This window comes from Sminthopsis crassicaudata, chromosome 2 (genome assembly GCF_048593235.1).
Source record: "Sminthopsis crassicaudata isolate SCR6 chromosome 2, ASM4859323v1, whole genome shotgun sequence".
In the NCBI taxonomy this organism is placed as follows: domain Eukaryota; kingdom Metazoa; phylum Chordata; class Mammalia; order Dasyuromorphia; family Dasyuridae; genus Sminthopsis; species Sminthopsis crassicaudata.
The window spans coordinates 151,639,494-151,657,645 of record NC_133618.1 but is presented as its reverse complement, the minus strand read 5'-3'; the positions used below and the strand labels follow the sequence as shown (position 1 = coordinate 151,657,645).

Here is an 18,152-nt window from a genome sequence, read left to right as displayed (position 1 = left end):
ATTTACAATCTTTGCTTTTATTTGGCTGTTTTGAAAAGTCTGATATTGTAATTTATTTCATTAAATATTATTTTTTTCTTTAAAAAAACCTCTGAACTGTTTCTTCTGTAAAATGAAAGAGTTGTATGAAATAAAGTAAAGTATTAGGGTATCATCTAAGTCACGTAGATATCAGAAAGTATTATTATGGTGATTTTTTAATCAGAATCTTTGAAGATTAAAAATTGCTTCAGACTCAAAGAAAGAAAACTATAAAAGTAGGATGATAGGGAATGGTGAAGGAGAAGATCAGTAGGTCTTTTCCCCTATATTTTCAAATCAAAACAGATAGGCATCCAATTCTTCTTTACACTTATAAGACCAGTCCTATTTCTTAATCATTAACCTTTTTTTTTTTTTTAAATTTTTTTTATTATATATATATATATATATATATATATTTTATAATATTATCCCTTGTATTCATTTTTCCAAATTACCCCTCCTTCCCTCTATTCCCTCCCCCCGATGACAGGCAATCCCATACATTTTACCTGTGTTACAATATAGTCTAGGTACAATACATGTGTGTGAATATCATTTTCTTGTTGCACAATAAACATTGGAATCCGAAGGTACATGCAACCTGGGCAGACAGATATTAGTGCTAACAATTTACATTCACTTCCCAGTGTTTCTTCTCTGGGTGTAGCTACCTCTGTCCATCATTGATCAACTGGAAGTGAGTTGGATCTTCTTTATGTTGAAGATTTCCACTTCCATCAGAATACATCCTCATACAGTATTGTTGTTGAAGTGTACAGTGATCTTCTGGTTCTGCTCATTTCACTCAGCATCAGTTGATTAAAGTCTCTCCAGGCCTCTCTGTATTCCTCCTGCTGGTCATTTCTTACAGAGCAATAATATTCCATAACCTTCATATACCACAATTTACCCAACCATTCTCCAACTGATGGACATCCATTCATCTTCCAGTTTCTAGCTACCACAAAAAGAGCTGCCACAAACATTTTGGCACATATATGTCTCTTTCCGCTCTTTAGTATTTCTTTGGGATATAATCCCAGTAGTAGCGCTGCTGGGTCAAAGGGTATGCACAGTTTGATAACTTTTTGGGCATAATTCCAGATTGCTCTCCAGAATGGCTGGATTCTTTCGCAACTCCACCAGCAATGCATTAGTGTCCCAGTTTCCCCACATCCCCTCCAACATTCATCATTATTTGTTCCTGTCATCTTAGCCAATCTGACAGGTGTGTAGTGGTATCTCAGAGTGGTCTTAATTTGCATTTCTCTGATCAGTAGTGATTTGGAACACTCTTTCATGTGAGTGGATATAGTTTCAATTTCTTCCTCTGAGAATTGTCTGTTCATATCCTTTGACCATTTATCAATTGGAGAATGGTTCGGTTTCTTATAAATTATGGTCAGTTCTCTATATATTTTGGAAATGAGACCTTTGTCAGAACCTTTGTTTTTAAAAATATTTTCCCAATTTGTTACTTCCCTTCTAATCTTGTTTGCATTAGTATTATTTGTACAGAAACTTTTTAGTTTGATGTAATCAAAATCTTCTATTTTGTGATCAATAATGATCTCTAGTTCTCCTCTGGTCATAAATTCCTTCCTCCTCCACAAGTCTGAGAGGTAGATTATCCTCTGTTCCTCTAATCTATTTATTATCTCCCTCTTTATGCCTAAATCATGGACCCATTTTGATCTTATCTTGGTATATGGTGTTAAGTGTGGATCCATATCTAATTTCTGCCATACTAATTTCCAGTTTTCCCAACAGTTTTTTCCGAATAATGAATTTTTATCCCTAATGTTGGAATCTTTGGGTTTGTCAAAGATTAGATTGCTATAGATGTACCCTTTTTTGTCCTTTGTATCTAATCTGTTCCAGTGATCTACCGGTCTATTTCTTAGCCAATACCAAATGGTTTTGGTGACTGCTGCTATATAATATAGCTTTAGATCAGGTACACTTAGACCACCTTCCTCTGAGTTTTTTTTCATTAGTTCCCTTGCAATTCTCGACCTTTTATTCTTCCATATGAATTTTGTTGTTATTTTTTCTAGGTCATTGAAATAGTTTCTTGGGAGTCTGATTGGTATAGCACTAAATAAATAGATTAGTTTGGGGAGTATTGTCATCTTTATTATATTCGCTCGGCCTATCCAAGAGCACTGAATGTCTTTCCAATTATTTAAATCTGATTTTATTTTTGTGGCAAGTGTTTTGTAATTTTTCTCATATAATTCCTGACTTTTCTTTGGTAGATGGATTCCCAAATATTTTATACTCTCAACATTTGTTTGGAATGGAATTTCTCTTTGTATCTCTTGCTGTTGCATTTTGTTAGTGATATATAAAAATGCCGAGGATTTATGTGGATTTATTTTGTATCCTGCCACTTTGCTGAAATTTTGAATTATTTCTAGTAGCTTTTTAGCAGAGTCTTTGGGGTTCTCTAAGTATACCATCATGTCATCTGCAAAAAGTGATAGTTTAATTTCCTCATTTCCTACTCTAATTCCTTGAATCTCTTTCTCGGCTCTTATTGCCGAGGCTAGCGTTTCTAGTACTATATTGAATAGTAATGGTGATAATGGGCAACCTTGTTTCACTCCTGATCTTACTGGGAAAGGTTGCAGTTTATTTCTATTGCATATTATGCTTACTGAAGGTCTTAAATATATGCTCCTGATTATTCTAAGGAATAGTCCATTTATTCCTATACTCTCAAGAGTTTTTAGTAGGAATGGATGTTGGATTTTGTCAAATGCTTTTTCTGCATCTATTGAGATGATCATATGGTTCTTATTAATTTGATTATTAATATGGTCAATTATATTAATAGTTTTCCTAATATTAAACCAGCCCTGCATTCCTGAAATAAATCCTACTTGATCATAGTGTATTATCTTGGAGATGATTTTCTGAAGTCTTTTTGCTAATATCTTATTTAAGATTTTAGCATCAATATTCATTAAGGAGATTGGTCTATAATTTTCTTTCTCAGCTTTCGATCTACCTGGTTTAGGTATCAGTACCATGTCTGTGTCATAAAAGGAGTTTGGTAGGACTCCTTCATCCCCTATTTTTTCAAATAATTTATATAACATTGGGGCTAATTGTTCTTTAAATGTTTGGTAGAATTCACATGTGAATCCATCTGGCCCTGGGGATTTTTTCCTGGGGAGTTGATTAATAGCTTGTTCTATTTCTTTTTCTGAAATGGGACTATTTAAGCAATTTATCTCCTCCTCTGTTAATCTAGGGAGCCTATATTTTTGGAGGAAGTCATCCATTTCACTTAAGTTATCAAATTTATTGGCATAAAGTTGGGCAAAGTAACTCCTTATTATTTCTCTAATTTCCTCTTCATTGGTGGAAAGATCCCCCTTTTCATTTGTAAGACTATCAATTTGATTTTCCTCTTTCTTTTTTTTGATCAAATTTACCAAAGGTTTATCTATTTTATTGGCTTTTTCATAAAACCAACTCTTGGTTTTATTTATTAATTCAATAGTTTTTTTACTTTCAATTTTATTGATTTCTCCTTTTAATTTTTGTATTTCAAGTTTAATTTTTGGTTGGGGGATCATTAACCTTTTGTGGCCACATATGATCCATTTCCACATCAGTCCAAAATATTTATCAAGCACTTAGGTGTAGCAGAGTACTGGGTTTCATAGGATATCTTTTAAAATTTGATGTTCTTCATTTGATGATGGGGAAGGAGGGATTGCATCACCTATACTGAAAATTGGCTAAATGGAAAAATCCTGAAAGAGTGGGTGAAGTTTCTGTCTTTCCTGAGATTAAATGGAAAAGGTGGAGAGGAATTGGAAATTGGAGAGAAGGATTGGTGTTTACTTCAAGCCTAGTTCTGTCATCTGTGAAAAGAATGAGAAACTCGTTCTAGGGTCATGAAGCCTGAGTATTTTTTTTTAAATAAGTTTTTACTTCTGATACCAAGATGGAAGAGTGAGGAATGAAACCTCTGAAGCTCTCCCCAGTTCTGCTCCAAACAATGAGAAAGCTGCCTTAGAATTGAGCAGTTTACCAACATGGCAAGAAAAGTCTGTCTCAGTGGGTAGGATAAAAGCAAGATACAAGAGCAACAGGAGCCAGCCTCATAGCAGGGGGCTCACAGCAAAACTCCCAGACTGGGGCAATCTACCAGTGAGGTCTCACCCTTGACCAAAACAGTAGCAAGTGACCAGTCTGTGCAGGGTCAGCAAGGCTCCACCCAGCCCAGTGACCTCATATCCTAGCACAAGCCACCAGTGAGACCTCGATCCCATTGCTGATCAGTAGTGAAGCCCCTCCCCAGAGCAAACCAGACCTACCTTGGGACCTACCAGCAGAGAGACTCGGTTTCCAAGCAACCCAGTGGCAGGGCCCCAGCCTTGAGGCAGACCAGCAACAAGATCCCCCCTTCAGAGCCACCCACCAGAAAGACACTGCTACCATAGCAAGCTAGCAGCAAGGTTCCATCCGCAGAGGCCAATAGCTAAGCTCCACATCCAGGGAAGGCCAACAGGGAGGTCCCACTCCTCAACCCTAGTATAAATCAGAAGGGAAGACTGCTCTCCAGAAAAAGCAAGCAGTTAAGCCCTGAACTCATTGAAAGCAGTAAGATCCAGAGCTCCAACACAAAAAATTTGGACCTGCAGGACCAGAGCTCAACTTTTACATTAAAAACACCAAGTCACAAAAAAAAAAAAAAAATAGAAAAAATGAACAAAAAAAATATCTTGACTATAGAAATCTACTATGATGATAGGGAGGATCAAGACATATAAAATTAGAAGAGAACAATAATATCAAAATGATCACATGTGAAACCTCAAAGAAAACTATAATTTGGTCTCAGGCCTAAAAAGAATTCCTGGAAGAGTTTAAAAAAGGAATTAAAAGAGAAAATTAGAGAAGTAGAAGAAAAATCACATAAAGAAATGAGACTAATACAAGAGAATCATGAAAAAAAAATAGCATAGGAAAACATATACAAAAATTTATTGAGGAAAATAACTTCTTAAAAATTATAATTGAAGAAGTGGAAATTAATGACACTATTAGACATCAAGGTACAATAAAACAATAGAAAAAAAATGTGAAATTTCTTATTGGAAAACAACTGACCTAGAAAACAGTTCCAGGAGCAATGATATAAGGATTGTCAGACTGCCTGAAAGGTATAATAATAATAAACAATAATAAAGCTTAGATAACATCTTTTATGAAATTATCAAAGAAATTTGCTAGAACAAAAAGGCAAAATAGAAATTGAAAAAAAAATCCACTGATCAATACCCAAAATGAAAACTCCCAAAAACATCATAGATAAATTTCAGAACTCACAAATCAAGGAGAAAGTAATGGCAGCAACCAAAAGGAAACAACTGAAATATTGTGAAGTTAAAATCAGTTACACAGGATGTGGCAGCTTCCACATTCAAGAATGAAAGGGCATAGAATATGATATACTGGAAGGTAAAAGAATTAGAATTGCAACCAAGAATCACTCACCCAGCAAAATTGAATATAATCTTTCAGGAGGAAAATAGATATTTAACAAAATGGAGGACTTTCATGTATTTCTAATTAAAAGACCAGAGCTAAATAAAAACTATGATCTCCATATACAAGATTCAAGGGAAACGTAAAAAGTAAAAAAGAAACAAGAAAGAGAAAACATAAATTCGATAAGATTAAATTGTTTATATTTCTACATGGAAAGATAATATTTGTAACTCTTAAAAACTTTGTTACTATAAAAACAAATAGAATTATATGTAGACAAAAGGTATTGATATAAGGTGATTTTGATGGGATGATACCCCAAAAAAACAAAATACAGGGTGAGAAAGAAAATTTCACTGGAAGAAGAAGGGAAAATTATCCTACATAAAAAGGCTTGAAAGATCTATCCTAATGGAGGGGAAGTCGGAGTTAGTGGTGGAAAAACTTTAAATCTTCCTCTCATCAAATTTGGCTCAGATAGAGAATATATGCATATACATTTAGTTGGATATAGAAAGCCACCTTACCCTATAGGAAGTAAGAAGGGATAGGGATAATAAGAGGGGGAGCAGGAAATGGATAAAAGGGAGGGTATATTGGAGAAGATGGTGATCAGAAGTAAAACATTAGTGATGAGGGAAGGTGTAGGGGGTAAGAGAAAAAGGATAAACAAGAGAAAAATAGCATGGAGGGAAATACAAAATTAATTATTATAACTATAAATATAAAGGAGATGAGTTCAGCAATAAAATGGAAGCAGATAGCAAAATAGATTTTAAAAAAGGATCCTACAACATGTTTACACAAAACACATTTGAAGCATAGAGATACATATAGGGCAAAAGTAAGAGGCTGGAGCAGAATCTATTGTTTCAGCTGAAGCAAAGAAGATAGGGGTATCAATTCTGATTTTGAGAAAAGCAAAAGCAAAAATTGATCTTTAAGAGAGAAACAAGAGATAAAGAAAGTTATCATGGACAATGAGGTTATATCAATAAGAAACATATATGTTCCAAATGGTATAAGATCTAAATTTTTGAAGGAGAAATTTAATGAATTATACAAGGAAATAGATAATAAAACTACACTAGTGGGGGAACCTCAACTTTCCCCTCTCAAAACTAGATAAAACTAGTTAAGGAGGTTAATAAGGAAATTAAAGAAGTGAATAAACTTCTGAAAAGGTTAGATATGATAGATCTCTGAAGAACATTGAATGGGAATGGGAAGATCTTTTCTTAACAGTACATGGTAACTGCACAAAAACTGACTATGTTATTAGGATATAAAGACTTCACTCATTTCCATTAAATCATAATGTAATGAAAATAACATTCAGTAATGGGCAATGGAAAAGAGATTAAAATTAATTGGAAATTAAAACATAATCCTAAAAACAAGTGGGTCAAAGGACAAATCATAGAAACATTCTACAATAAAGAAAATGATAGCAATGAGACAACATATCAAAATTAATGGAATGTAGCCAAAGAAGTATGTAGGGAAAAATTTATAACTCTAATTGCTTACATCAACAAAATGAAGAAAAGTCACATCAATGAATTGGACATTAAACATTAAACTGGAAATAAATTACAAATTAATTAATTTGATTTTTAAAAGGAAAGAAAAAACTCAAATTATTAGTATCAAAAATGAAAGAGGTGAATTTACCACTAATGAAGAAGAAATTAAGACAATTGTTCCATCTCACATTTATCAAATGATTAATATGATGGAAAAAGAAAATGACAAAACAAAACAATCTGCTACTAGCTAAGAAACAGAGTGGTGGATTAGTGAAATAAATTTTGTACACATGACATTATAGTAAATGACCATAGTAAACTAGTTTATAATAAATTCAAAGATCCAAGCTTTTGGAACAAAACCTCTACTTGAAAAACTGAAAAATGCAATGGCAGAAACTAGGAATAGATTAACATCTCACACTGTGTACCAACTTAGTTAAAGTCAAAATGTGTAAATTATTTATCATACACAAATTAAGAGAGCATGGAATAGTTTATTTGTCAGATGTAAGGATAAGGAAAAAATTAAGACAAAAGAAAATACAGAAAGCATTATAGAATGTAAAATAGATGATTTTCTATAAAATTAAAAAGATTTTGTACAAACAAAACCAGTGCAACCAAAATTATAAGGAAAGTAGACAACTGGGAAATTTATTTCACAAGAAGTATCTCTGATAAAGGCTGCATATCTCAAATATATAAAGAGATCAAAGCTATCTATAGATATATGAAAAAATGCCCTAAATTCCCATTGATACAGAAATGCAAATTAGCTATCTATCAGATGTTGGAATTGATATGGGAAAACAGGGTTGGTGGAGTTGTGAACTTATCCAACCAGTTCTGGAGAATAATTCAGAATTAATGGCAAGCAAATTATGCATAACCTTTGATCCAGCAATACCACTGTCAAGTCTATATCCCAAAGACATCTAAAAAAAGGGAAAAAATCTACTTTACAAAAATATTTATAACAGTTTTTTTGTGGTGGCTAGGAGTTAGAAACTGAAGGAATACCTAACAATTGTGAAATGGTTAAACAAGCTGTGGTGCATGATTATAATGGAATATTATTGTAATATAAGAAATGACACAGAATGATTTCAGAAAAATCTGGATTTACATGATCTGATGCAGGGTGAAGTGAATAGAATCAGAACATTATACACAACAACAACAATATTGTTCGACAAAGAATTGTGAATGACTTAGTTATTCTCAGCAATACAATGATCCAAGACAATCCCAAAGGACTAATGATGGCCCATTTGATGGGTATTTACTTTGTTTTTATCTGTGCTGCCTTAAAAATTGCTTTGGGGACTTATTTTCTTATCAATAATTTCTTTGGGTTATAAATCTAGTAGTGGAATTTCTGGCTCTAAAAATATGGATGGTTTAGTCACTTAATTTGCATAATTTCAAAATTGATTTCCAAAGTGGTTATACTAATTCATAGCTCCACCATTGATGCCTATCTTTTTCTAAATGCCTATCTTTCTATAGCCCCTCCAGTATTAACTTTTCCTATCTTTTGTCATCTTTGCCTATTTGCAAAGTGTGAGGTGTTGTTTTGATTTGCATTTCTCTTTTATTAGTACTTCCAAGAATCTTTTTATATGATTTTTAATAGTTTGCAATTCTTTTGAGAACTGCTTGTTCATATCTTTTGATTACTTATCTGTTGGAGAAATGGTCTTTGGTCATATTATATAATATTTCACACAGTATCGTATCCCATACTATATTATGCTTTATCATATCATATCACATCATATCAAATATATAACATTATACTACACAATATCATATTATACCATATCATGTTGTGTTATATCATTATAGTCTCTTGTATTAAAATTGCAGCATTGTATTAATTGATAAAATATATATACATATGTATATGTATATGTATATATGTATATATGTAAGCATATATAGGGAAAGTTACTATGGACCATCTGCAAAAAAAAAAATCATAGTTTTTTGGTTTTATAGAATCCTTATTTGTAATGGAATTTACCAAAATGTTCCATTTTTCTTCCTCTGATAATCACCTGAATAAAGATATTTACGAAGTTACATTTAAAATAATATATTTTGTCCAGGCTGGCAGGAGAATCTGATGAGGAGGTGTTGAAAATGGAAATGGAACCAGCAGCTGAATTTCTACTCTTGTCTGGGAAGAACATATTACTAGTGGCTCAGAAGCTCTATATTCACCCAGATAATCAGTGTTACCAGGAAGAACTAATCATCACAGCTCAGAAGATCTTGGTGGGAACAGTTAAGGTGAGGCTGATGGAGGAAGGATACTCTGGAATTACAAAAATCAACCATCAAAGACTTAAGTGCTTACAATATACCAGACATTGTGCCAGGTGTTGAATAATAGCTTATTTCTACATCACATTATGGTTTACAATGAACATTCTTTAAAGAATCATAAGAGACAGATAATATATTATTATCTACATGTTAAAGATAAAGAAATTGAGTCTCATTGTCTTGTCAGAAACCACATGACTAGAAAGTGCCAGGGCTGGCATTCAAACCCAGGTTTTCTGACTATCAAATTTAGATCTTTTTCTATTATGTCACTGTCTTAGAAATGACTTTGAGAGATCACTCAGTTGAACTCATTCATTTTTACAGATAAGAAAACCAATACTCAGAATGGTTACATGGTCTGTCTCATATTAATAAAGGGAATGTCCAAAAATATTTTCAGACAGCATAAGACTTTTCATATTACATTGGATGGCAAGATAGAATTATATCTCCAGTAGCCACTATTATGAATCAATGCATACCTAGGTTCTACTCCTTATCTGTGTATAGATGAATCCCAACCCGTTATCATGAAATATAGCTGCAAAGGGATACTGCAGAAAGGGAAAGGAAAAGGAAATAAGTATTTCTATAGAACCTTCTATGTACCAGGCTCTATACTAAGTGCTTCTGAAAAGTAGATACTATTATTATTCCCATTTTACAGTTGAGGAAACTGAGGAAAACAGATTAGATGACTTGCCCAGGTCATACAGCTAAAATTAAGGAAGATTAGGAAAGGCAGTTTATAGAAGGTGGGACTTCAGGTGAGATTTAAAGGAATCTAGAGAAGATTGGAAACACATATGAAGAGAAAGAGCATTCTAGATATGCTGGGCAGCTTGTGAAAATGCCTGTGGTCAGGAAGTAGACTCAGAAAGGAGGCCCATGTCACTCATGGCAGAGTCTGCCAATAGGAGTAAGCTGTTAGAAGATTGAATAGGTAGGAAGAGCTTTAAAAAACAAAATACATTTTTGTTTGATCCTGGGGGCAATAGAGAGACACTGAAGTTTATTGAATAGAGATGATGGTAATATGGTCAAGCTGTATATAGTTTAGGAATATCACCTTCATAGCCGACTGGATGATGAATTTGAGGAAGGAGAGACTTGAGAGGCAAGATGTCTGATTAGGAGGTTATTACAAATGTCCAGGGATTAGAATTTATTATATTATATTATGTTATCTTTTATATATATAATGTATTAAAATATCAGCAATCAGTCTATTTACACCAGCATAGAAGCACTGTTAGAAAAGAGAAGAGGGTGTTGAAGAGAAATGTTCCAAAGGTAAAAATTGGCAAGTTTTGGTAACAGACTGAATATGGGGCGATAGCAATATTCAATGAGGAATTGGGGATGACACCTAGTTACAAAGCTATATGACTGAGAGGATGGTAGTGCCTTTAATAGTAACAGGGAAATTGGGAAGGGAAAAATGATTTCAGTTTTAGGCATGATAAATTTTAAATGGGATATATAGTTCAAGATGTCCAATAAGAAGTTGGAGTTGTGAGATTAGAGGTTGAAAGAAGTTAGTGCTAGATAAGTAGATCTGAGAGTTATATGCAGAGATTATCGTTGAAACCATGTGAAGCTGATGAAATCACAAAGTGAAATAATACAGAGGAAGAAAAGGAAAGGGCCCAGGATAGAATCCACAATTAGCAGATAGAGCTATAATAGTAGAGCTATCATATTTGGACTGAAGTACCAAAGTCTTTGATATACTGCATGGAACAATAAAAATAGTACTAAAGAAAATAAGATAAGACGGGAAATTATAATAGATCAAATAGAAACAGAAGAGGTTCATGCTGTGGGCAACAATACAATTTAGAACCATTGAGAGAATAATTTTTATGCTATCTGAAAGAGAAGAAAATATTAAACACTTGGAGAAAAAAACATGGACCTTATTTTTTACTGAAAAAAGATGATTAAAAAGATTAAAAAGATCAACAACTACTAACCTATATATCTACTTTCATATATCTACAAAAATTTTTATGAGAATAATCCATACATTTATATAAGGAATCCTTTATTTGAGAAGGGAACAAGCAGGAATCCATAAATGATATGATATAGACAATATCTTTATACAATTGACTAAAAGGTGCAGAGAATAAGATGTACTGATTGTACTGAGATTGAATTTTTTGAGTATAAAATATTTATTTGGTGGAGCCAAGATTTCATTTTAAGGCTTTCTTCTAATAAAATATCTCTCAGTTGTAAAAACTGTGATAATCTGATAGATGAACCCCAACAGAGAAAACTTTGATGATTCTCTGACTTAATGTTTATCAAGGCTCATTAGCCGCGTGACATTGTGAAGATTACATCAGTCTCCCAGAGCACTGTAAGGCCTTCATGAAAACTCTTTTCACTTTAAAATGTTTGGTCTAACAAGTCACAAAGAAAAAAACCAACTGGATGAAGAATGTCCATTGTCCAGTCTCTGATATGAAGTTCAGTGGAAAGGCCCAGAGTTGTTCTATATAACTTGGACAAAAACTTCAAATGGAAAATAAACTTGTCCTAGAATTAAATAGGACATAGGGAGTGGACTGGATGCAGTGGTTTAAATGAGTCTAAACTTTTTCTGAAATATATATTACAACAATTTAGCAGTTTATATTTTTAACATCTATAGAAGAGATAATGAAACATTAGAGAGAAAGATAACTTTGGAGTCAAAGGAATTTGATTCAATTTCTATTTCTTCTTAATACTTATGTCAACTTGGATAAATTACTTTACTTCTCTGGGTCTTGATTTCTTTATCTGTAAAGGATCAGATCCTAACTCTAAATCTATGGTTCTATGATCCTAATATTTTTGAAGTGATGTCATATGGCTATGGGTTATAGAATGCCAACAATAGTTTCTTGAAGAATTAAAATTATAGGTGACCCAGCTGACAACAGAGAGGTATGAGTATGCTGTCACATATTAAGTAAGAATCAAGAATTGTTTGTAGAGACAGCATAAAACATATCAGTAGAGAAATGGGCAACTGGAAAAGAAGATGGGCCAGTCATATTGAGAGTAAGGGTTAACCAAATCAATATTTGCTTCATTGGTGTCCATAAAATGTTAAAAGATCTAAAAGAAGTCCTCCAATATGTTGGGTAGATCCCTTCAGAAGATTTCTGGGAAGAAATGGCTAAAAGTTGAGAAGACATGGATAGATGTGATCTGTCCCTTTGTAGGGGGAACTGCTATCCCTGAGATTGCAGAGCCAATCAAATAAATATGTACCCCAAAGTGGTGTTGATAGAATCACATGAATTAACCTAAATTTAGGTAATATAATTTTATTTATAGGTATTTACCTAAGTGAAAAGGTAAGGATTTGCATTGGTAAAGAGAATTTCCTTGTTCAGAAATTCCCTAAATACTAATAAAAACCCTATTATTGTTAAAAATATTTAAACATCTCAAAGAACTTTCTCTCCCTCCTTTTCTTTGCCCTGGTGATTTATTGAACAGATCCTCCTCATCGAGGATGATGCAGTGATGAGGAAGATCATTCAAGTGGCTTGCTGGTGTCTGAATTGTCTTGAGACCCTTGAGGCTTCAGAGGATGGCTCTACTGTGCTACCTTCCTTCCTGAATTTCTCTGAAGGTTTGCTTTTTCTGAACACTTTGACTGAACACCGACTGCTGGAACTAAAGCAGTCAGTTCATCGTGACTGTCTGGCCCAGTGCTTGCAACTCTTGAAGAACTGTATTCCTCTGTACTATACAGTAACAAGTAGCAACCTCAGGCATCTCCAAGACAATCAGGTGAGAGAGTCTAAGAGTTACATTTTTGATCTGACTAAGAAAACCCTTGAAGAACTGATTGTCCTGTTAAATTCAGAACGTGAACCCCAGAAGGACTCCCGGGAAAGAAGTGGGGTGTTCTCTCAGCATGTGGAGCAGCTCCTGATGCTATTGGCTGAGCCAGCATTAGAAACTGTCCTTCAGGGGAATCTAGACTCTCTCTTAGGAGCAGTGGTATTTCACAGCATGCTTCTAGCTGAGTCTTCTAGACCTAATATGAAGCTGAAGCTAGTCCAATGCTGCCACTGTCTGTTGGAGCTTAGAAACATGGTTGTCCAGTGCCTGAGCAAGAAGACCAGCCTGTCTTCAGTGAACTGCTCAAATCAGGATGTCAGAGAGAAATGGGCCACACTGAGGTGTGAGGTGCAGATTCTCGACCAAACTATGCAGACAGGGCTCCTCTACCAGATCCTGGACACTTTCACAGATGTTCAAGGACCTCTGAAAAGACTGATTCAAGCTGCCGGGGGGGCTACAGTGCTTGGCTCTTCCTGGGACAGCGAAGGGTTTGCCGAAAGCCTCCAGCCTTTCATTGACACTTTTTGCATGCATTCTGAAAAGATGTTCAAAGTGGCTCATTTGGTCTTGGCCCGTTGTACTCAGCATCAAATTGGTAAAGAAATAGAGGAAACCATTTCTATCCTGCAAAAGCTTATGGCCAGAGTGCTTCCCCTTTTCACCAAGAGACAAGAAGGGTCGAATCTGGACTGTGTTTCTGATACTTTCCATGATATGTACCAGGCATGGGTCTGGGCAGCAGAAGGCTTGCTGGCATGCTTTGATAATGTTTTTAACATCCCCGAGTTCTTGACTGTGTCTATTGAGGAAATGGCAGTACATGTGGGTTTCTCTGAATGGGCTTTGAATAGTGGAAATTCCAAAGAATTTTCCTGGCATGTAGTTTATCTTCAGGGTCGTGCTAAGCACATAGTGCAAGTGATGAGCAGATATGTAGAGCAAAACCAAGATCCCATTTTTCAGAATGGTTTGCGAGTTTTAATTCATCACCTGGAGAACTCTATTCCAGCAGTGACAGCAGCTGCCGAGCAGTGCTTGGCAAACAGGCATGATGTCCAAGCCAAGGATATGTTTCTCACCAAGGCCAAGCTTCTTATTGACTTTGCTCATGGTGTGCAAGATGGCCTGGATGGCACTAATCATCCGTATAACCTAAGCCCACTTCGAGACCAAATCTATAAATTCATCACTCCGAAAGGACAACTATGCTTTACTCCGCATAGCCTCCTAGAGTTCAGCAGCCTAGAACCCATGGGCAAACTCATTAGAGGGTCTAGGGTAGAAGAATTCTTAAACACCTCATATGATCCCGAGGAATGTCAGTCTCAGGACATCCCCACACTCAGCCTCATGGCTCCTAAGATCATTGCCCAGGGGGTGTCACTCCCTGTCATTAGCAGACTTGTCCTGGCTGTAGAGCGTCATGACTTCCCAGCAGTCAGTTCTGCTTGCACAGAGTTGCTGGATCTTGCCAATTGTATTGATGCTGCTCAAGAAGCCTTGGTTGGGGAAAAGTCATCAGAATCAGGGGGGACAGAACAGACACAAGATGACATCCACTTAATACCTTATACAATTGGCTTAGCTAAAGAAATCACAAATGAGCCAGCTCCTAGTACTGGCAGACTACTTGAAGAGGCTCTCCAGCTGTCCGAAAAGATTGCTGAAGCCCACCAGAGTTTGGCAGCTATAGCTGGTGCCTGGTATCACTTTTCTCAGCAGTTGTTTTGTGGCATCTCAATTGCTGATCTTCCAAGGAATGTACAGATTTTCAGGGAAGTCAGGCTGAACATAATGGATGTGGCCCAGCTAGCAGACAAAGCTGGACAGATGCAGATGAATAAAGAAACCTCTTTGTTGATCCAGAATCCAGAGCAATTGCTACAGATCCAAGCTAAACTCCAGAAAGTGGAGACTCATGCTCAACACTTACTGGACAAGATATTTGACTCAAATGGACTGCAGTGTCTTAAGACTAGAGAAACAATAATCAAGGGGAACTGCCTTCTGTGGTCTGTGGCTATCCACGCCTTGCTAAGGAGCATCGATGGCTTCATTGGGAGAGATATCCTATTTCTAACTGAGCTGAGGCAAGCAGTGAAGGACAAGTTAGTTGTGCAGGGTGGACTGATCCCACTAGCTAGCACTTCTCTGAGGTTACAGGAAGCTGCAAGGCTGTCTGCTCTGTTGTGTGGTGATGAAGGAATTAAAAGGGAGGTGGGCTTGCTTCAGGAGGAGGTCCATGTGCTGACAGAAGCTCTGCTAGAGGTGGCCAACATTCTTGCCCTTGCTCCTCCTTTGGTACCCAACTTGGCCATTCGTTTTGAACTTCTCCAACGGGAGCTTGCCCTTCAAGCCAGGCTTCTGGCAGCCTACCTCAGTAGCATCAACAAAGACTATGAAAGAACCATACAGGATACCATTCAACTGGCACTTTCTGCTTCCAGTGCTTCAAAAGATGACAAGATAAAATTCAAGGTTGCTCTGGGAAAGAACATAACCCGGATCACTTCTGGCATCCAGACAATTCAGAAAATTGTGGAGGAAGGCCTACAACCTGGATTTGGCCAGGAAAGCCTCCTCAGAGTGATGGAACACCTCATCCTTCTTACTGCAGATATTGGACAGAAAGCCCACATGCTCCTAGAACACCCTCAGGACAAGGTAGCTGGGATTCTGGAAAGTCTTCAGTGGGAGTGGGCAGCTGAGGCTCATTATGTGGCAGTCCAGCTCCAGGTATGGAGAAGCAGTCATTCATCAGCCTTGCAGCATCTAGCCCAGGATTTGCAGACTAGAGGTGCACCTGTTAGGATTCCAAGTGAGGATGCTGACCTCACTCTGTCCAGTTGGGGAGAAGATCTCAAAGAAGCAGAAATGGACAATACAGTATCTCAGAGCATATTTTCAAGAGGAATCTCAGATACAGCTGTTTCAGAGGAACCTTCTCTGGACCTGAAGGATGATTCTGCTGTGGCAACTTCCAGGAAGAACCAAGGCAAGGTATGGCTGTTATATTCTTGACTATTCCATTCCTATCCTTTCTAACTCCCATCCTTTCACATCAGCTTGGTAACTGAGGCTAATAAATAAATTCCAGGAAAATCCTACCTTTTGTGATGAAAGCTACCTTTGTCCCAATCATAGTGTTCTCCCTCCTGTGAACTCCTGTAGTCCTCATTTATATCCTTCATCTCTGGCATTTAACATAATACTGCCTTTGAACTTACATATCTAAGATGATAAAATGTTCACTTTTCAAGACAGACAAATTCTTAATATGTCTTTCTTTTTCATACAAAACCTGGAATGATATCTTCATAGGCATTTAATTCCAATTGCTAATTGGAAGGAGGGAAGGGAGCAGGAAAGAAGAGAAGAAGGGAAGATAGGATGAAGGAAGGGAAGAAAAAGAAAAGGAAAAAAAGAAAGCAGGAAAGAAAAAAGAAATGAATACATTATGGCCTATGAATCTTGAGTGGAGAGCGACACAACTTTTTGGAGACAGATGAGAAGCTTCTTACTGTGGTTACTAATATTAGGAAAAGGGACTGGAGCTAGGATTTTCATCTATATAGGGAACTTCTGGGTGAGGAACTCCCTTTATCAGTGTAGATAAACAATCCTACAACTTATCTCAAACAGTTGCTTTGAGCAGTGAGAAATTACATGACTTATCTATGGTGACATAGTCAGTATGTTATGGAGGTAGTACTTGAATGCAGGTCTTCCCAAGCATATTAAGTGGCACATAGTGGTGTTTAATAGTTTTTTTTTAATTCATTCATTCTTTCCTGGATCTGAGGCTGGTCCGTTACCTAAATTTTTATCTATCCCAATATCTAGTCATGATAGTCATTAGGCACCACAAAATAATGCCTCTTGGTAAACAGTGTTGATATGAGTAATATTATCTCAGTATAATCTAATTTTGGGAGTCATTATGTAAGACTGCCTTATACCAATGCTGTTATTTCATGAACCGCACTAATTGTATCTTCCCCAGTGTCTAGTATATGGACTACATACATTAGGTCATAATACATAGTGGTTGCTATTGTTAATAGGAAAAAGAATAAAAAAGCCTTTTTGGTGGTGTGTCTGCATATTCCCTTCCTTCCCTCTATCATTCTAACACTCTAAATTCTTATTTCCAATGAGAAAAATCTCTGAAGTATACATTTCTAAGCTCCCTTTTTTTTGCCAGTAAGATCTTGTATGCTTTGAACTTTTTGTGTACTTTTAAAATGAATACTGGGATTGTTGAACACAGTCTTTTCTGGAGGAAGAGCTGCTAATATTCATAAAAATCCTCCCTTCAACTTATTGTCCAAAGTCAATGAATCACTTATTGAGCACTTACTGAATATATATGGCTTGATGCTAAGGGAGTATCAGAGGTAAAATAAATTGAAGTTCTAGTCCAAATTCTTGGTGACAACATAGACATATGTAGAATAATTACAGAACGTAACTTTATTCAGTACTCGCTCTGTACAATGCAATCAGACATTTTCAGGTTTTGAATACTTTACATCAGACTATATACTTCCTTGTAAATGCTGAGGGCATAGTGCATTCAGGGTAGTCAGGGAAGGTTTCCTAGGGGAGATAAAACTTAAAACAGAATCTTGAAGCATGGGAAAGGATTAGGAAGTGAGGAATGAGAAGGATAGTCAGGTATGGGAAGAATATAGAAACAACTATCAAGGATGCTGTTCCAAGTGACTACTATCACAAGGTAAAATTCCTTTGTTGGGTACTTTGCTCTTGATGTAGAAATAATCATTTTACAATTAACCAAGAAAACAGTCTGCAATTATATTTTCACTGTCTCAGCTACTGTTCAGATTGGTAATCATTGGCAACCATCTGAATTGCCCACTAAATAGCTCAGAT

The 18,152-nt window shown here is 36.0% G+C and overlaps 1 protein-coding gene across 1 annotated transcript in view; it reads left to right on the top strand.

Annotated features, from left to right (window-relative positions):
• Positions 1-18,152, top strand: part of LOC141553289 (uncharacterized) — a 71,357-nt gene that overhangs the window by 27,955 nt on the left and 25,250 nt on the right. The window contains exons 3-4 of the mRNA XM_074285044.1: positions 9,179-9,362; positions 12,903-16,256. Of these exons, the coding sequence (XP_074141145.1) occupies positions 9,179-9,362; positions 12,903-16,256 (3,538 nt within the window). The remainder of the gene's footprint in view (positions 1-9,178; positions 9,363-12,902; positions 16,257-18,152) is intronic.